The sequence below is a fragment of the Balaenoptera acutorostrata genome, chromosome 12, assembly GCF_949987535.1.
Source record: "Balaenoptera acutorostrata chromosome 12, mBalAcu1.1, whole genome shotgun sequence".
NCBI lineage: Eukaryota > Metazoa > Chordata > Mammalia > Artiodactyla > Balaenopteridae > Balaenoptera > Balaenoptera acutorostrata.
In genome coordinates this window covers 73,578,006-73,600,554 of record NC_080075.1, presented here as the reverse complement: position 1 = coordinate 73,600,554, position 22,549 = coordinate 73,578,006, and the positions used below count along the sequence as shown (strand labels likewise).

The window sequence follows — 22,549 nt, the reverse complement described above, 5'->3', positions numbered from 1 at the left end:
CCTGCCAACACTTCAATTTCAGCATCTAAAACTGTACTCAGATCTTTTCTATCCGTCTTGCTCCTTCAGATTTTCTTATTTCTGTTAATACTGCCACTCTCTTAGTTACACAGATGGGAGATTTTGGAGGTGGTCTTCTTGTCCTTTGGCCTCACCTCTCCTCTTTTGTTGCATTGTCATTTTTATTTTCTTGATATCTCTCCCGCCTCCAGCTTTTTATTCCCACCGCATTCCATCTCAATTTAGGCCTACTAATTAGGGTTCCTCTCCCAGCCTGTCCTTCACACTGATTATCAAGTGGATCTTCCTGAAGCACTTCATTGCTTTTACTCTTTGTAATCCTCTACTCAGATAATTTTAGTAGCTCCTCAGACTCTCTAATACCTTTAAACTGGCTCAAACCTCCCTTCTAGCCTCTTTAGACTGCCATCTTCACATACTAGTTTATACTGCCCTCTTCACATGCTAGTTTCTGGTCAAATTAAACTACTTGGCATTCTCTGCACACACATGTGCTTTTCCATCTCGGTGTTTTTGCCGATAGCACTCCCTTCTCTTGAAATGACACACTCCTTTATCTCCTGTCTACTGAAATCCAACTCATTCTTTATGTCCCCACTCAGATTTCATCTTGTCAGGAAAGCCAGTCTAGCTTATCTTAGCCTGAAGAGAACTCGTCCCTCTTCTGTACTCTTCTCTGGTTTGTGATACATCATATCTGTAACTGTCATGTTTTGTCTCCTTTCTCAATTGTAAACTCTTTGAGGGCACAAACTTAGTTTATTCTATTCTAAGATTTTTATAGTCTTCACAGCATCAAGAATAGTGCTTTGCAGGGAACTCTACTCAATACCCTGTAATGACCTATATGGGAAAAGAATCTCAGAAAGAGTGGCTATATGTACATGTGTAACTGATTCACTTTGCTCTACAGCAGACTAACACAACATTGTAAATCAACTATACCCCAATAAAAATTAATTTAAAAAATAGTGCATTGTACAGTTTCAATAAATTTTTTTTGAATTTTATTTTATTTATTTTTTTATACAGCAGGTTCTTATTAATTATCCATTTTATACATATTAGTGTATATATGTCAATCCCAATCTCCCAATTTATTCAGTAAATTCAATTCAATAAATTTATTCTTTTTTTTTTTAATTTTATGTCTTTTTTTTTTTAAAGGGTTTTCTTATTTATTTATTTATTTATTTATTTATTATTTTTGGCTGTGTTGGGTCTTCGGTTCGTGCGAGGGCTTTCTCCAGTTGCGGCAAGCGGGGGCCACTCTTCATCGCGGTGCGGGGACCGCTCTTCATCGCGGTGCGCGGGCCTTTCTCTATCGCGGCCCCTCCCGTCGCGGGGCACAGGCTCCAGACGCGCAGGCTCAGCAATTGTGGCTCACGGGCCCAGCCGCTCCGCGGCATGTGGGATCCTCCCAGACCAGGGCTCGAACCCGCGTCCCCTGCATTAGCAGGCAGATTCTCAACCACTGCGCCACCAGGGAAGCCCAATAAATTTATTCTTATATTTACTCAACACCTACTGTGTTACAAAGCCTTTTTGGAAAGCACTTAAAATTATGGAGGTGGTCCCTCTGTAAAGAAGTAACTGTGATATCAAACAAGATGAAACAGGTGTTATGACTGAAGTAACTGAGTGTATTTGGATCCTAGAGCAAGGAATAGTTAGATAAATTATAATGAACAACTATTGAATATTCTCTGGAGGGTTAAGAATTTGCAGCTAGTGGAACAACTCAGTTAGTTGTTAGGCAGATTTGGAGGAATTCAGAGTCCAACTAGAATGCTTCTTCCTCAGATCTAAAATAGACACCATTCAATGTGATTTAACATTTTAATTTTTAGATTAAGCTTTGAGAAATTACAGATTTTATTTCTGAAATCTTTGCATTGTAGGAATTAAAGGTTGGATTTTTATAGTACTGTCTGATAGTTATAATTTAGTTAATCAACATTCCTATGATATGCTCGTCTGTTTTGTTTTGTTTCTCTCCATTTTATTAAAGAAGACTTTCTCCAGACTGGTGCAGTTGTTGACCTATTCCTGTGGTAATGTGTTTTTGTTGCAGATGGTGTGGATGGAAAGCAAGCCCGTAGAACCAATTCCAGCACCCCGTTAGGGGAGCTTTTTGACCATGGCCTGGATAGTTGGTCATGTGTTTACTTTGTTGTAACTGTGTATTCCATTTTTGGACGAGGATCGTCTGGTGTCAGTGTTTTTGTTCTTTATCTCCTGCTATGGGTAGTTTTATTTTCTTTCATCCTGTCCCACTGGGAGAAGTATAACACAGGGATTCTTTTCCTGCCATGGGGATATGACGTTAGCCAGGTGGTAAGTATGGGTTCTTCCTTAAATTTTCAACATTGCCATGAATTTTGGGGAAAGTTTTTGTTATTCCTTCTTTATTGACCTTTTGCTTTTTTGGTTAGAACTGATGGGTGCTTTAACATTTTTTTCCTTTTTATTTTATATTATTTTTACTTATTTATGGTAAATTCCAATATGTACAAAAGTAGAGAGAATAGTATAGTGAACCCTTATGTACCTGTTACTTAGCTTGAGCAGTTAACACTTGGCCAGTTTAGTTTCACATGTACTCTTCCTCACCCTCCTTCCAGTTATTTTAAAGGAAAATCCTGGTATTATGTGATAAATATTTTACTATATATCTCTAAGTGGTAAGAGTTCTTTTTAAAAAACATAATTACAATGCCATTATTATACCAAAAAATGAACGGTTTCTTAACAAACATTCATTGAAACTGTTGATTTTGTAAAGAAAGTTAGGCGCTTATAATTAAATTGTTGGCTTTTTGTCTTCATTGCCAACTTTTCAGTGAGTAGAGAGATTTGTTTTCCTCTTACTTTATAGGCTTGCTATTAACTCTCCCTGCCTTAGAATCCCAGCTTTTTGTGTTGCCATTTTGCCCATCTACACCTAAGGCTCCAGTAAAGAATCAGAAGTTGGAGTGTGTTTGAAGAAAGTGATTGGGTGGGCAAATTGGAACATCGTGTGGCTAAACCAATTTACGAGGTGCCTTATGAGGCCAGTTGTTTGCATTGTCTAGAAGTTAGTTATTTTATGGTATTGTTGGCTGAAAAAACTATTTTTAAAGGCAAGAAGACTTGCCACCATATCAAATTTAAGCATACTTCTTGCTTTTACTAAAACTGTTTACTAGACTTATGCTGCATAAAGCGTTATTGACTCCCTGATCTTTCCAGCTGTTAATGCTCTGTATACTTTTGTCTGCATTTTCCTTCCAGACTATTTCTTTTGTCTACATAGTGACTGCGATTGTGGGAGTTGAGGCCTGGTATGAACCTTTCCTGTTTAATTTCTTATATAGAGACCTATTCACTGCAATGATCATTGGTAAGAAGCTCCATGTTGAAGCCTGTTGTAACATCGCTTTGTTATCAAAGCCAGTGTTTGATTATAACCAGCAGCACCTCCCCGCCTGCCTGCACGCCCTGCAGCAAAAGCAGAACCCCGCAACCCTGTAGGGTTTCAGCCAAACCCTTAAGGAAAATAAGGTTGCTTTGTTTTGCTTTGTTTTTTTTTTTTCTTTTCACACACACACACACACACTGTATTTTATTTTTACAAGAGATAAATAGACTGACGCCAAGCATTGTACATGGATGACCACAACAAAAGCAACAATGATTGCAATTACCAAACATGAAACACACTCATACTATGTCATAATATTGACATTCAGTCCAGTAATCCTCCACTGTAACAGCTCCTTTACTTTGCAGTGAAAATTGATTTGTATATTCTTTGCCTCTGAGTCCTTGTGGGATTTTTTTTTTTTTTAATTCAAACAGAAAGTCACAAAAATTATACTCATCCTCATCGGTTCACTCAGTCCCGTGTAATTAATTTTTTTTTCATCTTGATCTTTTGTTAGCACTTTTATGAGTTCATCAGTTTTCCATTAGAGTTCTGAAAATGCTTATTCATTCAGTTCAGCAGTACAGTCAGTTACCAGAAACCTGTACTTGTCAGAGTCTTTTCCATGAATTTCTTGAAGATGAAACCCTTTTATAGGAACATATTTGCAAAAGCATCAGAGTACACCCAGAACTGTCTGTAAATGACAAAAGACTTAAAAATGAGCACGGTTAAAGATTTGATGAAAGTTCATAATAATGCAGTTGACAAGAAAATTAGTTATTTCTGAGATATACATTTTAAAGTAATAACTAGGATTATGACTTATAACATTATACCAGAACATATAAGATTTTTAGAAATTTCATGTAATGTCTGAAACATTTATATTAACATATTTCCATACAAATAACCCAATGAAAGTTTAGTATTAGTTGTTTTGTTTGTTTGTTTTGCTTTGTTTTGTTTTTGTTCAGCACCAAGGTATTTCTAATCAGAAGGCAATACCGTAATAGATCACACAAACCCTGTAAACTAACTATTCAAATTAATCTAGACTGTATTGGAGGATCCACATTTAGTTGGACGTTCGGTATTGATTTCAGTACTTATCTCAAAATTGAAGATTGTTAGTTTGAGGAAATAGAATGACGAAACACAGAGTTTACTTTACAATATATCCGCTCCAAAAATTGAGCTTCTGTTCCTCTCAGATACCCTTTTTCTTAAGCCTTTGAATGCTAGGTAAAGGTTTTGATCATGGTAATGTTTCCTTTTTGATTTTAGCCAAAGGGGATATCTACAGGATGATTGAGTGGGGGAGAGTGTTTTTATGGAGAGAGGCAAAGAGGAAGAGGAATCTGGGTTGTTATTTGGGGCACCAGGAGTGACACTAAGACCTTTGTAGTGTAAAAGAAAAAAACTTGTTGGCTGTTGCTCTTTTCTCTTATCTAAAAATTAATCCTCCCTCCGGCTGTCTGTGAACCTTGGTTACAGAACGGGAATTGAAGGCTTAGAAACAGCTGAGAAGATGGTGCATTAAGCACTGGCTTTCAGAAAAGGAGTAGTTTGGGAATTTTCTGTGGCTCTGGACTGCAGATATTTTAGGAACCCTGCTGTAATCTAACAAATGTTCATTTTTGGGTGCCTGTATAAACTGATTTCTTTACCTTGAAAAGGCTAGCTATTTTTCATCTCCAGCTGTCATTCATGAGTGAATCTTTTGATTTATGCACCTTGTCCTGTGGCAGGTTTGCTGCATTTTACATTTAAATGTTTATTTAAAGATAAAATGGAATCTCCGACATAGGAGATACATTTTTGAATGTTAAGTGGGTACTTTAATAGGCATATAAGTTTCCTTGTAATTTATAATTTTTGGCAGCAATACTTATTAGGTAATGGTACTTCCTATTGCATCACATTAGGGGGCACACGATAGCTAGTTGTCTTTCTGTCTGTGGTATCAGTAATGACTAGAGGGATGAGGTATTGTACATCTGTTCCATCTCTTCCCAAGTTCTGCCTCAACTCTTCACCTAGTGGTACTAGCAGTCGCTGATGATCATTGCTTAGGAATCCATTCATTCAGTGGATAGCCAGGGAATAAAGTTTGTTTTTTGATAAAGTACCTCATAAATTCATACTGATAATTCCAAGTCATATTTGATGATACAGATCTTTTACTTAACCTAGTTGATCTTATATTTGTATATCCTTTAAACTCTGACAAAAGTCTTTGCTTTCAACGACACAAAATAATTATTCATTTGTGTTATTCCGTAAAATACCCACAACAGTCTGAGAATGTAGTTCCAAAATCAGCGACATATGATTACTGGAAATTGTTGAAGATTTTGGTTTTTTGCAGTTCCGTTTGCCCTATGGTTTATCCCACTAGAGAATGCCCAGTCAGGTCATTATAGTCTAAAGTTCCCATTCTGTGGTTATGCCGCCATCTGTGGATATGTACATTTAAGTTAGTTTCATTTTACTTTTGATATTTATGGATTACTTTTTCTTTTAAAATTTATTTTTCCTTTATAATTATGTAGTGTATTCACATGATTACAAAGTCAAATCTATATATAAAACAAGATATATTCAAAGAAGTCTAGTCTCTATCACTACCCTAGTCTTTTCTTCCCTCATAGTTAACTATTCTTAGTTTTAAATTTTTTGGTTTATCTTTTCATTGTTTCTTTCTTAATATAAGTAAGTGTGTGTCGGGGGGGGGGCGTTTATCACCCCCTTTCATAGATAAATGGTAGCATACTATACATATTTTACTACACATGCTTCTTTTTTTTTTCCCCCTCCACATAATAGTATATCTTAGAGATCACTGCATAGTGATGTTTAGGGATCTTCCTCATTTCTTCTTACAGCTGCCTGGTACAGTACTTCATTGTGTGGATGTACCATTGTTTATTCAAACAACCTTCTACTGATGGACATTTGTGTTACTTCCGGTCTTTTGCTGTTGTACAAATTGCTGCAATAAATCGTCTTGTACATATATATGTCTGTTCATATTTTTCCCAGGGTATTTTAGAAGAGATCTCTAGAAGTAGAATTGTTAGTAAGGACAAATGTATGCAATTTCACTAAATATTCCCATATTCCCTTCCATATGGGTTATCTGATTTTTGAATTCAGCCATGAAAGTACTTGTTTATTTAGTTTTACCAATGTAGTATGTTGTCAAACTTTTGGATATTTGCCAGTCTGTGATAGGTAAGAAATGATATATCTGTATAGTTTTAATTTGCATTTCTCTTATTATGGATGAACTTTTCTAGTGTTTGAGAGCCATTTATATTTCTTTTTTCTTTATATCTCGAGTCAATTTTTGCATTACGATTGTTAACCACTTCCTTTATTTTTAGAAGCTCTTTATCTATTAGGTATATTAATCTTTGTTTTGATATAAATGACATTTTCCCCCTTGTTTGTTGTCTTTTTTACTTTCGTGAAAGTATTTTTTGTCTTGTTGGTTTTTACTGAAGTTTTTATTTAAGCCTGGAAATACGAGGAACCAAAATATTTGTTGTGACCATGTTATCCTTGGTGTTCATCTCATTCTGATCAATCCTTTTTTATGAATTCTATTCTGATTTTTCTATAGCTATTGTTTCTTATATTATGAAGTCTAGGCCTTCCTATGGTAATAAGAAAAGCAGGTCTACATATGTAGGGGTTCTATCACTATCATTATATAGAGTTTAATAGACAAGTATTTAACAATTAGATATTCTTTATAGAAAGTACATGGAATGTTATTTAGAGAAGAAATAGAAGATACAGTGTTTCTCTTTGGCAACCTATATAGAGCTCAGGCTTTCTACAGGCTTACTGCACTTAATTAAGATAAAGCTATTTTAGGATGTTTTAAACTAAAAAACTCTTGATACCAAATCTTTTGCAAGTTACTCTCAGCCTATTTTCAACACCTCAAAGCTACAGATGATTCTGGGTTAATTCATTTAGCCCTGGCTCCCTAACAGTGTGCTCCCCAGCTTGACATGGAATGAGCTGCTAAAAATTTCTGAGGACATTGAGGGCATCTTGTCTTCTCTTCCACTCCCTCTAAGATCTTTTAACTCAGGGAACTTTGTTCCATTTGGGCTTGAAAGTAGTAGAGTAATTCATCTTTTGAGATGAGATTTCTGTTCGGTGAATTCTAGTTTTTTCATCTTTTTTTTAATAAATTTGTTTATTTATTTATTTTTGGCTGCATTGGGTCTTCTTTGCTGCGCACAGGCTTTCTCTAGTTGCGGCAAGCGGGGGCTACTCTTCGTTGTGGCACGCGGGCTTCTCATTGCGGTGGCTTCTGTTGTTGCGGAGCACGGGCTCCAGGCGCACGGGCTTCAGTAGTTGTGGCTCGCGGGCTCTAGAGCGCAGGCTCAGTAGTTGTGGCGCATGGGCTTAGTTGCTCCACGGCATGTGGGACCTTCCCAGAGCAGGGATGGAACCCATGTCCCCTGCATTGGCAGGCAGATTCTTAACGACTATGCCAGCAGGGAAGCCCCTTTTCATCTGTTTTTAGCAAGATGCCTTAGGAATTGTTTTGAAGGAATGTTCTTCTCTCTTTGATTCTTAAGGTCACAGCTGCATTGACCACTGCCCCCGGCCCCCCAAGCCAAGTTTAGTCACCAGGAGTCCAGAATGGGCTAATATGTTGAGTGACAAGGAAATATCCAAATGAAGTGTCCAGAAAGTTGCCACATATATTGATTTGGAGTTTGAAACAGAGAAAGATTAGAACTTTACATCTCTATAGATCACAGAATCAGATTCAGGGGTCACTAGAAAATCATTTAAACCATCCTCATGGTACAGCTGTGGAATCTGGAGCTCAGAGAGATTGTCTGATTTGCCCAAGAGTACAGAATTAGATTTTGGAGTCATCTGCAGGTAGCTTATCGTTAAGGCTGAAGAGAAGATTCTCTGAGGGAGTGTACATGCACAGTCAAACATCCAGTTAGGAATGTGCAGGAGGTAGATTACCAAAAAGGGACACCAAATGTAATGGTTGGCTGGCTAACAGGAGCATTGGGTGAATGGAATCACAGAGGCCAAGGGAGGAAAGAATTGCAGTTAGTGGATAGTCAGCGGAGTCATCTTACTTAGAAGTCAGGAACGAAGAAAGGATACTGAATTTGACTATCAGGAGAGCTTGATAAATTTCAAGAAGTACAGTTTCTGCAGAGGGGAGGCAGAATGAATGAGTGCTGAGGAAATGAAGACAACAGGAAAGTTTGGTGAGTGATAGGAAATAGCAGAGTAAGATAAGTAGATAGTGAGAGCAGCAGAAGCAATGGTAAGGCTTCTTGGGAAGGCCGTCCTTTTTAGGTTTCAGGGGAAAGAATTAGTGTATAGGGTAGGGGGAGAAATTAAGAATGCTAGGGAGGTAAAGATAAGTGTAAAGGAAGCAGCAGGATTTATTAATTGTCCCCTCTTCCAATAAATAACTTATACTGGCTGTGCAATTTACTATATACCAGGTACTGTTCCAGGTGTCTTTGCATGTAATAACTCATTAAATTCTCAAAACCCTATGGGGTTGATACTACTATTATCTCTATTTTATAAAAGAGGAAACTGAGGCACTGAAAAGTTAATTTGCCTGAAGTCACGTGACCAGTTGGTAGCACAACTGAGATTCAACCCACTCTGGCTCCTTGAGTCTCTGCTCTGAATCACCAAACCGTACTGCCGCTCTTCCAGTTGTAAATGCTGTTCAAAAATGTATTTAATTTCATTACAGAAGTAAACCTGAACCTGAAAATTATTGGGTCTAAAAATATTACATAGTTTGTATGTATTTGATTATTATAAAAATGACTCTTGAATAATAATTCATGATAATTTAAATATTCTTCCCTTTAGGTTGTGCATTATGCGTGACTCTTCCAATGAGTTTATTAAACTTTTTCAGGTAAGTATTTTCTTTTTTAATTGGGCAAGAAATATGAAAATCTTTAGAAATTGTTATTTAGGTGAATTTTAGGATTTCTTTCTTTTGGAATCTGGGCATTTTGAAAAGGTCATGAAACCTGTATTTTGAATCTAGAATGAGGTTAGGATAATTTGTCTGTGGTGGCTTGCGTAGTCAATTCAACCATAGCCCAGAACTACTAGTTTTTTTATAAGAGTTTTGGGCTCACCAAACAGTCTTCTAATTTGTCATTTTTTTGTGAGTGAATCAGGAGGGAGTATGTTCCTGTCAAATATCGATAGGTTTACGTTCTTTTTAGAAATTGATTATAAGTTTTTAGAAATTGATTATGTGTAAGTTTAGTTAGCATGATCATACAATAAAACTTCTCAGCTTGTGTAGTTGAGGACCAAATCCTGGACCTATGCCGCCTCTTCTCAAAGAGCGCCTTGTGGAAGTTCCGGCCCGAGGAGTGTGTAGGGGTTGGGAGGGGGGTTGCCCTGGTGGAGTTGCATCTCTGATCTATGCACTTCTCCACTTTGGCTCAGCCACGCTGAGTTCATTTATGTGACCTGAATGCATCATTCCTCAGTACTTTTGCTCCCACTCTTTCCTCTACTCCTGTTTCCTCTACTTGGAACACTTTCTTGTACTTCCCACTTCATCCTTCAGTGCTCAAATCTGTCTTGCACAGTCCTATCCATGTCAAGCCAAGCTCTATGAATCTTCCCTCTTTACGGCCACTGGCAGTCATTCATAGACGCCATAAAATTTAAAGCTCTGAAGGCCTTAGAGGTGATTTGAGTCATGTCTTCCTCTTCTTCTAAAGTTGAGGTCCTGTCCTGATTGGGCAGTATTTTGCCTAAGGTTATGTAATTAGTGGCAGAACGGGGATGAGGATTGAGGGTTCAGTTCAGATGAGCAAACATTACCACCTGTGTGCCCAGAGCCACTAAGATATGCTGTGGACCGTCTCATTTCAGAGTCTTTCACTCTTAAGTTGTGTATCATAGTAGCACCATGGTATTTATTTTTCCTAGGAAAAACAGGAAATTTTTCCTATTATATTCTAATAGGAAAAATCCTATTAGAATATAATCTCATAGGACACAGTCCAAGTTTTATTCATCTTTACATTCCAGAGGGAAAAGTGAGACTAGGGGTCAGAAGACTTCCATTCTAGTCCTGGCCCTGCCACTTGGTAGCAAGTTATGTAAATTTAAATTCTCACATCCTCACTTAACCTGTCTCTAAAATGGGATTAATAATGTTGGTTCTACCTATGCCATGGGGTTATTGTGAATAAAAATAAGAGAATAAGTGTGAAAGTACTTTGAAAACTGAAATACAAGTACAGTGTTTTTATATGTAATAATGTTCTTTGTATTACTTGATTTTTTTTTCAGAAGCTATAAAAATAACACCTTGAAACACAATTCAGTCTATGAAGCTATGGTTCCCTTCTTTTCTCCATGTTTGCTATTCATTTTGTCTACAGCATGGATCCTCCGGTCACCTTCAGATATTTTAGAGTTACATCCTAGAGTATTCTACTTAATGGTTGGAACAGCCTTTGCCAATATCACAGTAAGATTTTTTCTTTTAAAAATCGTCATACATATAAGAAATATTTGACAGAATTCAATAGTTTGAGAAACCTTATATAGTATTAGAATAAGCAGACTTTAATTTAAATATCTTAAATCAGAAATTTGAAAGAATAATAACCTCAAAGACAGAACATGCTGAAAGTTATTTTATTTTTTTGTTTGAAACCAATAGGATTTGGGAACTGCTGTAGTATTTTGGAACCATGGCATAATTTAAATTTTTTGTTTTGGTTGCCTGCTGAAGAATTCATGGAATAATTCCCTTCAGACTCTAAATATTATTTATAGTGTGGTTGAAATGGCAGCAGATCTAACGATTAATTTAGGGAGCTTGGAAGGGGTTTTTGAGAGAGGAAACATAGACACACACACACACACACACACGTTTTTTATTTTTTTTATTTTTTTATTTTTTATTTTATTATTTTTTTTCACACACGTTTTTTAATCAACTGATTTTTAAATTAATAACATAGAATTAAAAACTTTGTAATAAATACTACATACGTTAAAAAATCCCTTTCTCTGCTATGGCCCAGCAAGAGGGCAGACAGGGAGGAAAGATCAGGAGGACTTGAGAAAAGACCCTGTTAGTCCTGACAGCCAGGAAGCCTGTGCTCTAGCTCAGGCCAGGTCCTTAATAAGTTTTTATTTTTTAACTTAGCCACTGAGTTTATGTCTCCATGTGTGTAACTTGTGTTTACTATCCCAAGTCATATTGATTTCATAGGGTTTAAAGATCTGAAAACATTAATGCATTGTATAAAATGTATCTCTGAAGGAATAAAACTATATTTGAGTAAGGTGTTGAAAGTAAAGAGAGCCAAAGAGGTTCTGAGGTGTTGTATGATAACATGACTGAATTGGAGGTAGCATCTCCTCATCACCATGAAGAAATTCAGGTGTGTGGTACTGTGGGGGGGGTGTTCCTGAGAAAATTGTTGTCGTATATCGTAGAATCTTAAAATTGGGAGAAATTTCTTTTATCCAAACTGTTACCCAGTAGAAGAGTGCCTTCTGTAGCATCCTTACTAAATTATCTTCCAGTCTCTTCTGACACACGGTCTGAGGGTCCACGGGTTTGGAGGTTGGGGTAGAGGTCCAGTTGGGCTCCTGAGCAGTTGAGAATTACTGAACTTGATAATAATGTAATGTACAGGTACTTGAATGCTTTTTAAATGTTGGAGTGACTCGTGCTTTGCTAATTAAATTTTCATTCTCTCTCTCTTTTTTTTTAATAACTTCAAGTGTCAGCTGATTGTTTGTCAAATGAGCAGTACCCGGTGCCCAACTTTGAATTGGTTTCTGGTTCCTCTCTTCTTGGTTGTCATAGTGGTAAATGTAGGAGTAGCCTCTTACGTTGAGAGCGTTCTCCTGTTTACATTAACAACTGCTTTCACTCTGGCCCACATCCATTATGGAGTACGAGTGGTGAGTAATCTAGAGCAAAATTGGTTCCATTTGATTCTTAAATAGTGGAACGGAGGTGAGGGAGAATTTCAGAAGAAACTTGCTTATTATAGTAGCTGGAAGAATTTTGGGATAGTCTCTAAATTTTGGATAATATCCAGGTGTGTGATGCCAGATATCGTTTCTGTAATGAATATGTCGTAGTAACTACAAATAATTTCAAAGCTAGATAATTATTGTGAGGAATTAGTTCTTGTGTTTAAGTGAGACGGAATGTAAACCATTTTCTTGGTAAAGAATTATAAACTCTTTTGTGCTTTTAATTATATATAGGACAAAATCATCTTATTTGTTGTTTATCTGTTTCTATGCTTGCTTCTTTAGCTTCAGGGGCATTTTTATAAGGGGAAGTATAGAAGAGAGTAGATTTAAGAAGTATTCTGCAAACCTTAATATTCTCTTCTAAAATAAGAAACGGGTTTCAGGACAAATGGACTAAGATAGGTATAATAAAATGAAAATCAGAACCATGCAGTTTAGTTTCTTTTTCCTCACACTGTAACATTCTTTTCTAATTATTTTACATATCTTAGCATGGTCTCATAACTGTGATTTTGAATTGCTGTACAGTATTCCATCGAGGAGATTACTTAATAATTATCAGTTTACTTAACCATGACTCAGTTATTTTAATCATTTAGGTTATTTCCAGATTTTCACTATTATAAATAAAGTTGAAGTGAACTATCTAGAATAATATTTTTTTTCCTTCACTTGTTTTTTTTCTGAGGATAATTTCATAGCAATCGGGTCATGTGATAGGGTATTCATATTTCTGTGGCTTTAAAAATACTTCTATTTGGCATGTTTGTTTTGAAAGGAACCCTGCTGTGAATCAGTTTGAGAAACAAAATGTCTTTACTTCTGTATTGTCAGACATGTTTTTAAAACGGGGGCACCTGTCATGCTTGATAACAACTTCTTATACCTTGCATATGTTTCTTGCCTTAGTGTTTTTCCCCAAAGTAGCCCACATTTGTTGGAACAAAATAGATGAAAACAACCATGATAAGTCTATGAATTGTGACATGAAGACATAATCATTTATGTTTTTGTTTGTGCAAATTTAACGTTGTATGCTTTATATCAACACTCTGAGGCCTTTATTCTGATATTTCATCAGTCATATGCATGAAGTAGAGCACAGTTGCCAGTGTCTTTCATAATTGTTTTAACTTATTATAACCCTCAGAAGCATATCTCTAGAAAACCATATACACACGCCAAACGAAACCAAAACACATTTAAATTACAAAGGCAGTACATTTTCATTGTTAAAAATCTGGGAAATAAATATAAGCTCAAGCTAACTGAAATAAAATTCCAGGAGCGTCTTTTTTTGGTCTGTCTTTTCTGCTCTCTTAACACTTCTACAACTTCTGACCAGAAGGTGCAACTTGCTAGACCACACAAAAACATTCACTTGAACTACTGAAATGCAAATATTAAGAAGAAAAATGGAAATAAGAAGGATTAAATAAACCATATTTGCTAACTGGCACATTACCTTGCTTTTGCCTGTCCACTAGGGATACCCTAACTAATATGGCTGAAACTGTCAAAAATTTACAGATCTAGTTTTATACTGTTTCATCAGATTAGGAATGATTACCTAGAAGTGTTACAACAAGGTGAGCATTGACTCTAACCATATATGTAAATATTTGACCTGATAGATACTATAAGTCAACTAACCCTATAATTTTTCAGTAGATTTGAATGTAAGGCTGTGTGGTCTGGAGGGTTCTGGAAAGACTAGATTTTGGAATTGGGCAGACCCAAGTTTAAGTCCTAACTCTCCCAGGGTAGTTCTAGTACTCATTTAGCCAGCTAGCTCTACAGCTATCCTAGTCCAGAAAAACCTCTTCATTTCTGATGATTTTTGCCATGCCAGTAAGTTGTTGTCTCCAGAGGGTGAATTCTGTATGCTTTTTAAAAAAAATTACGTATGTATTTGTCATTGCCTCATGTTCTGGTTTTCTACAGGTAAAGCAGCTGAGCAGCCATTTTCAGATTTACCCCTTCTCATTGAGGAAACCAAACTCGGATTGACTAGGAATGGAAGAAAAGAATATTGGCCTGTAATCTACAGAGAGAAGTACTGTAAATTAGATGCTTGTAAATATTTCATCCATCACCATTGAACTAAATTGATCTGCTTAACAGACATGGGAACTCAGTGTGTGTGGTACTTGGACAGCAGGAGTGATACATGTGATCTGAACTTGTGGAATTTTGGACCTACTAACTCCCAGCTTCTTTTATTTTGTTTTTTTATAAAGCCATGTGATGTTTTGGTTAAACATAATATACATTAGACCAGCAAAATGTTCCTAGTAATTTTAGCTTCAGGAGTCCGTAATGTTTTGGTTCATACAGAGTTAAAGATGCCTTGGTTTTTATTTTTAAAACCCCCAAATTTGTTTAGGAACACTGATAACATTCAGAAGACCCAATATGTTTTCATATTTGGTACTTAGTAGTAGGTCTTTAGCTGTGGAAGCTATCAGTAGCCCAAATCCAACATAAGGAAAAGATAAGAGCAAGTCACCTTCAGCAAGAGATGCCAAATGATTACAAAACAATATACAGTTGCCAAATACTGGTTTCTCTTTCCCATGGAAATGCTTTTTGTCCTCATGTGCTAAGAGAGCTAATATATATATATATATATATTTAGATTCTCTAGTATTCTGGCTCTCTTTGTTATGGAACGGATCTTGATAAATGGTTTAATTTTCTTTTAAAGAAAAATATTCTCTTGAGACTTAGTAGAGAATGGATTGTAATTGTAGCTCACTCGCTGGCATGGTTCATTGTTTAAATGTGGCATTATTTCCCCCTCAGCTGCAAGTTGCTGAGATTTGGTGCCTATGAACTGTGATCGTATGAATGCATGTGACAGTCCCAGTCTTACAATAATTACTTGTGAGGAACACAGATAAGCTTCCTTATAAGAAAAATTTTCTTAGGAGTTAGGAATCTCATGAACCTCACTATGAAATTACTACTGTGAACCTCACTACGAAATTAGTTTTCTGATTTAATTTGTCCTTCCTCTCTCCCACTGTCTTTTTCTGTGGAAGAGAGTGCTGTGTTTTTTATTTCGTACAGGATAAAGAAATAGAAATTCTCTCTTCCCCAACTTGCTCACTTCCCCACTTGAAGACAATTTTTGATATATATGCCTTACTGAGTATGTGCTCCCTTTATGTGACTTGGAGTAATTTTTGAGGTTTACTGACAAACATAAAAATCTCTTTGACTTTAATATGGTTGTTTTATGATCACACCTTTTTGTGAATGTGGATATTGTATTTCTTTTTTTATTTTGTCTCCATTTAATTTGGTGGTGATGAAATTTACTGGCTGATTTTCTTTTATTTTCCACTGAATGAATTTTGTGCTTGAATGAAGAGTGTATCTTAAACCCTTTTTTTTGGATGGATTGCACTTGGATAAAATAGGCACCACTGTGTTGATATGTAATTAAATCCATAATCATTATTTATCTGTGAATGTGACCTTCGTCAAATTTAATTATAGTGTATTCCTCTTTTGGATTTTAGTCTGTTGCTTTGTAAAAATAACTATGTAATTGATATTTCAGTTTTTAAATTTGTAAAGTCTAATCATTGTCATTCAGGTTATTAGAAATGAGGCATCAAGGAGCTAACACATGGTTCTGTACTCATTTTAAAAAGTTGTAAAGGTTGAGGTATATTTGGTGACTTTCTCTGAGACAAAAATGAACACTGAAAATAGGTGAGAAATTGATGAAGGGAAATATGGGTAGTGATTTCATGTTTGCTAATAAATTGCCATCATGGAGGTCAGAGAATGAGCTAATTAAGTAAAAGTAACTATTTTTTGTATACCTTGTTCTGTGTCATCTGTAAAATTGAACTGGATAAAGTGTTAATTTGGGCCTGGAACAAAGCTTTGTTTTAAGGTTCTGAGCTAATCATTTTATTGTTTTGTTGACCTTGTATACAAAAATGAGGTTAATCTGTATTATAAAAGAACGGATAAATATTTATAAAATGACAGATGTGGACCACAGGCTTTCTTTACCATGTACAGTATAGTAAAAACAACAACAATAACAAAAAAACCCTTTACTTCTGGCATAGGGTCATGTCCTGTAGTTTTGGGGCTGTTTTACCTCAAAGTGTGTTTCTGCTCTTTTTCTGTTGCATCAGGTTTATTTGAAAATTGTTTTGTGCCTATACGTTATAACATATTTCCCAATGGTGGTTAAGAATTATGCTATAGTCAGTTTTATTGGCATCGTTTGATGAAAGAAAGATGGCTGTCAAGAAGATAAAAGATGAAAAGTGAGTAATTAACTGTTTCAGAATACTGTGGACTTGTGAATCTTTAGTGTACTGTTGACTCTTTTTCTTGGTTTAGTCTGCTGTCTTGAAGTGCATCATGAAAGCCCCCATTTGTTACGTAGTGATACAGCAGCCGAAGCAGGACTTCATTACAAAGAGCTCTTGTGAATTTACGTCATTGCCAATTATCATAACATTTCCGAAGTATAAAATATATTTTAGGTTTATGCATGATATTTTGGAGTGCGTTCACACCCCAGCCTTTCTCCCAGCATACGCTGAGCTGCCTTTTGGGGAGCAGTGGCATGATTGGTCATACATGCATGTTTTCTGTACATTTCAGAATAGAGTGCCTTAGCCAGGCCAGAGGTTTGCTTTGTGTTTCTTCTGACCAAAATTACCTAGACCTGTAAGAAGTTTCTTTCCAGGTTATGGTATGAAAAATGTCCTTTATGCTTGTCAGAAAGTAATTCCCCTGTATTTGAGGGGGGCATGGGATAGAAAAATCTTAAAAAATACCTGAGTATGTTAATGCTGCCTTTTATGATCCTTCAATAGCATTCATGATCCTAGTGTAACGTACAGTTTAAAATTGCCACAATTTAACCAACATTCCTCCCTTAATGTATAATAGACATAGTTTATGGGTTCTAGTCTTAAGGGTAATAGAGTGAATAACTTCCACATAAAGAACTAAATAGTCTTCCCTGGCATTTTAATAATATCATGGTTAAATTACTTTTAATTGTAATTTTAAAAAGAAGGTTCAATGCTGATTATGGCCTAGAATGTTATAGTGCTATTACCAACATTTCATTTTTTTTTTTAGTATAGAGCTGTTGGGAAGAGGAGTGTATGTCTAGGGTTGCCCAAATTCTAAATAGTTACCAAAAGAATATTGGTCATGACCTAGAGCCTGGGCATTGGGGGAACATGCAAAGGAGAAAGCAGGCATAGTATCCACTTTAAGGGGAAGAAGAGATCACTTTAGTGCCCAGTGATCCTACTGCAGTGCACAGTTTAAAAATTGTCACAACTTAGTCATTCCTCTACTAACTTCAAGTTCAAATGTGAATTTGAAAGACTCCTAAGTGTTCAGTTTTCAAAGAATTATTTTATTTTGTAGTCAGTCCAAAAACATTTGGAATGTACCTTGCTTTCCAAAGCAGACTTTGATTCTCTAAGTTATGGAGGATAAAAAGATAATCTGAAGGTGTTTGAATCAAAGGCTACTTTTCCCCTTTATATTTTAACAAGAAGCCTATTTGTAACTCGTCCTGTTCATTCTTCACCTGGGTTTTTAACTAGCCACTGTCTAGGACAGAGACGCCCACTTGCTCTTTCGCCCCTAGATCTCGCCACATTCACATCTCCTCGATTGCCTTATCTCTCTTGACTAGTCAAGGACTGGGAACATGCCAGAGGGAACAAAGTAAACCTGATGGACTAGAACATTTGACGTCGGGTCCCCAAATAAGCCAAAAACACATACAGACATCTTTGATTGTGTTGATTCTTATGTTCAGAGTGGCCTTTATCTTGACCTCAGTTCTGGACTTGCCTGAGCACTCTATAGGAAATTTGTGAAGTCAGACTAGAATTTTCTTTGTCCTATGAGGTGTCCTTGTAAGGCAGCATGCCCATTCTTGAACACCCTGTGGGTGAATAACCTTAAGTGAGCTGCCAGTACTTGAACCTTCCAGGAAGAATTTTAACTAGTATGCTGCATTCGAAGCACTTTGACATGTACATTTTAAGTGACAGTTTTAACAGCAAAACGGTGTTAAATTAATCACTGTGAAACTTGAAAGTGTGATGCCCTGTACATTTTAGGAAACAAGTAAATTTCTGATTTTCCTTTATTAATTATGTAACCCATGTGATTTGTATATTTTACTTTTCATCTTTGACAGTGGTGCAAATGACTGACTTATTGGCAGGCAGTTACTTTAATGGTTGTCTAACTTTTCCAGAGAAAGTGGCAATGTGTTTACTTTTTCCTTTGTGTGAAGCCACGGGACTTGGATTTACTGGCTAATTTATTTCCAGGGTTTCTACAGTGCAAAATAAATGTAACCTTTTAAACATGCTAGTAATGCTTTTCTTTTTAATAAAAATGCACGAGATAGTAATCTAGCTGATTGATTGTTTTTAAGCAGAGACCTGCTCTTCTTACAGACAGATCTTAAATGAGCTAATATTTTGGGTAGCAAAAGAAGTTTTGCCATTTGTAGCCTTTTTCACAGGTGGCCTGAGTGAGGGGGTTGTGTTGCATTTGGTCAGAAAGGCCCGCTCCCCAGAATTGGCAAATGGCACATGGAGTGATTCTAGAATAATTTAACAAAGCCTTGTCTTGAGGAGAGTCCATCTGGACACAACATAAGTATTGTCTCCCACAGGCCATTCACACTGTCTTGCTCTTCATAGAATCATTCTTAGAAAGCCAGGTTCAATCAGAGTAGTGTTATTTTGAAAGCATGTGAATTGGATCATGGCCATGGAGTACCTAATGCTACATTGTAATTAGAGACAGTAGTGTAGATGCAAGGAGTGGCTAAATGCTGTGGATACCTTATGGCTCTTAGGCTAAGGGCTTCTCTTGAGAAGTTTCTATGGGTAATAATTAGAATAGGAATTGACTCTGGCTTTTTATTGAAACATACACAATTTACCATGAATTCTAGATTCTGATATTCTTGAGAAGCACTTTTCAATCTCTGAAGAGTAAGTTCTTGACCAGAAGCATGTTCAGTTTAGTACTTGATCTTACTAATCAGGTTATAGGAGGGTCCTGTTTTATGAGATCTATGAATGCTGCATTGTGAATCTGTTTGAATTACTGGTATCATTCAGTATCAGACTTAGTTTAATAAGTACTAATTAAGACTGCCCACAATATGAACATTTTTTGTAGGTTATTTTGTTTATATAACTTATCCCATTAGAGCAGCCATTCAGGAGACAAAGACCCAGCTACATGTAATCATTTCCTCTTTCTGGAATGTGCCAAGAAAGCAGAATTCAGTATTAAACTCCAAATTTCAGTTTTGTTTTTTAAAGTAGCATTTCCTGTGGGTAAAGGGGAAGGCAGCGAACAACTGCTGAGGTGTAAACTCCCTGCTGCCTGCCTTCTCCCTTTCCCTTCCCATCTAACAGAATAGATTAAGTTTGTAACCAGTTGTAGGAAATGAAATCGATACTTTTCTGAGTAAGGTTTCATGCCCTGTGACTAAGAATAGGCGGCAGGAATCCTGGCGGAATCAATTATTGATTTGTTTAGCTTGGTCCTGTTGCAGGTTGCTTTCTGTAGTATTCTGATTCCATCCCTTCTCAGGTACCTAGAAACAATACCACTTAAGTAACTGGAATGTGTTCGCTACAAGTGGAATATATTAGAGAAGATGAAAGGAGCGCAAAGTCTTATTTTCCCTTTCAAGTAGTTTAACTGAACATGTTAGTAACTGGTCTGTTTAGCACTTGCTGTGTTCATAGCAAATAATGTAGCATTTATTTTATCTGGTTATGTGTGGTGTGTGTATATATGCATATTTAATATGTACACATATTCTCTGTGCATATATATGTATGATATATTCGTATATACATGCAGTCTACTCTTGATTATCAGCAAGACGGTAAGCCTTCACTAGACTGTTTCTTCATGTTGACTAAATCTGCATGTAGCCCATAACTCTGTGAAGCCTCTTCCTTATCTGGAGCCATAGTCTTTCCTACTTTCCATTCATCTCAGTCCCCAGGAAAGGCCCTTGACATATGTCACTTTCCCCTTCCCTTTCACCAGGGATTGTGTGAGCCAGAAAGCTTTTGAGAAAGATGGTTGCTTCCACCAGAGTTGAGGCTTCTGGGTCTGAATGATGATGGGGCCCATTCCTGGCCAGAAGGCAGCCCCTGGAGCAGTTGTGCTCTTGGGCTTGATGGGGGGAAAAATCTAGCTCTTATGGGAAATGGGGCTTCACAATTTGCTTAAATTCCTTAGCTGGGATGTTGTGAAGTCTTAGATAATTCGATGTGCAAATAGAGTACAACTGTGCATTTCACCATTAGTATTGTGTCATCGGTGATCCTGTTGCTAGCCCAGATAATCAAGACCTTGACTGTTTCTTGCCACTGGATTCTGGAAGCCTTGCCCTTTCAACTGGATTTGTGTTTATTTCTGCTGCTGTGAAACACAAAAGTAATGCAGTAGGTTTTAACTTAAAATTGTTTAATTCTGTTACTGATAAATATTTATTGTAATAAAAGTAAAGAGAAAATGATTTTTAAATCCTTTTAATTGTTTTCAGATTGTCTTCTTTGTTTTTCCTTGGTAGGTGCAAAAGGGGAGGGGAGCTATGGGGAGAAAAATAATGTCCAGTCACTTGTCTCAGAGAGTCATTGGTTAATTTAGAGCAAAATATTAAAAGGTTTTGTTTTGTTTGATCAGCTCCTGGGTGTTCTACAGTCCTGTGACTTGTTTCAGAGAGCAGAGTACCAGGAAGATGGCAGTAACGGCTTTTCATAATATACTGCTCTTGGCTCTCCCAGAACTGGGCACTGGGCAATATTTATTGTTCTCACAGTAACTGGATCACACTTACATTAGCTTGTAAGGTGGTTGTTTCATACTCAAAAACATCTTCCCATAGAAAGAGTGTTAATGTATGCTGTTAATTTTCCAGGCTAATTCCACAAGAACTTAATAACCCACACTTAATACACCTAAACTTTAGTATATGAACAAACCATAAGCTCTTATAAAAACTCATATTTTCTAACATGGCTTCTGAGGAGAATATTTCCTATTGTTTTAACATCAGAATTGGTCTCCCAGTTCTGGCAGTGGGCATTTAAAATTTTTTTCTGTAACAGGTTTAAAGAAGGTGAGGGAGGAAATGTCCCATATTTTAACCCAGGCTAATTCTCTGGCTTATGTGCTCTTAATCCCCTGCTCTCCCAACTTCTTGGTAGCAGTAGCAGTTATCCACTCCCTTATAAATGCAAACCTCAGACACCTAGCACAGGCCTGACACTCAGCAGGGGTAACCAGCTTGGGTTTAGCTACTGATAAACTTTAAAAAATTACTGATGTAATTTTGACCCCATGGGGCTATAGCCTAGACCTATTATCTCTCAAGGATAGTTCTTTTAAGTGGGATTGCCTACTCAGTGCATATGCTTATTTAAACTATTGCTACTGGCAAACTGTCTTCCTAAAGGGTGTCTTTCCAGCAGTGAATGAGAGTGTCTTTTTTTCCACATCTATGAAAAAGGTTTGTTATTTATATAATTGAGGCTGTCTGTGACAGCAGCAAAGACCTCCCAGCTGGCTGGGAAATGTCTGGAGAGAGCCAGGAAAGGAGGCTGGCCTGGGGTATTGTTATGGTTGGGAGGTAGGGCCAGGATGAGGGTACCCAGCACACACAGTAAGAACCTCCCACCAAAGGAGAGAGCACCCAGGGTTTTTTGTTTTTGTTTTTTTAAAGTCAGCTGCCCAGATGTGGAGCAAAGGGGAAAAAAGGCATGAGGCTTAAAAGCTCAAACAGCAAAAAAGGTAGTCAGATTCCTTATCAAAAAAATGTCTGGCTTTAGGCCAAGCAGCTTATTGATCGCTCTTTATGAGTCTTTATGGTACCTTTGCTCTCTCTCCCATCTCTTGTGTGACAGCCGATTCCCACTGACTTTCTCGTGGTATCCTACTCCCAAGCCATAGACAGGCACACACGTTTGTACTTGTGTCTCTTCTCACAGGTGGTGGAGTTAGGGG

The 22,549-nt window shown here is 36.8% G+C and overlaps 1 protein-coding gene across 2 annotated transcripts in view; it reads left to right on the top strand.

The window, feature by feature from the left end:
- The window catches only part of SELENOI (selenoprotein I), a 42,154-nt gene extending 23,280 nt beyond the window's left edge, over nt 1-18,874 (top strand). Inside the window, exons 5-10 of one of the 2 annotated variants that reach the window (XM_007191279.2) lie at nt 2,096-2,358; nt 3,295-3,403; nt 9,320-9,368; nt 10,775-10,955; nt 12,227-12,409; nt 14,435-18,874. In XM_007191279.2, the coding sequence (XP_007191341.3) occupies nt 2,096-2,358; nt 3,295-3,403; nt 9,320-9,368; nt 10,775-10,955; nt 12,227-12,409; nt 14,435-14,533 (884 nt within the window). In that variant the 3' untranslated portion in view covers nt 14,534-18,874. Of the gene's footprint in view, nt 1-2,095; nt 2,359-3,294; nt 3,404-9,319; nt 9,369-10,774; nt 10,956-12,226; nt 12,410-14,434 lie in introns of those variants that run through there. The other variant, XM_028168800.2, reaches the window with a different exon arrangement.
- The last annotated feature ends 3,675 nt before the right edge of the window (nt 18,875-22,549 follow it).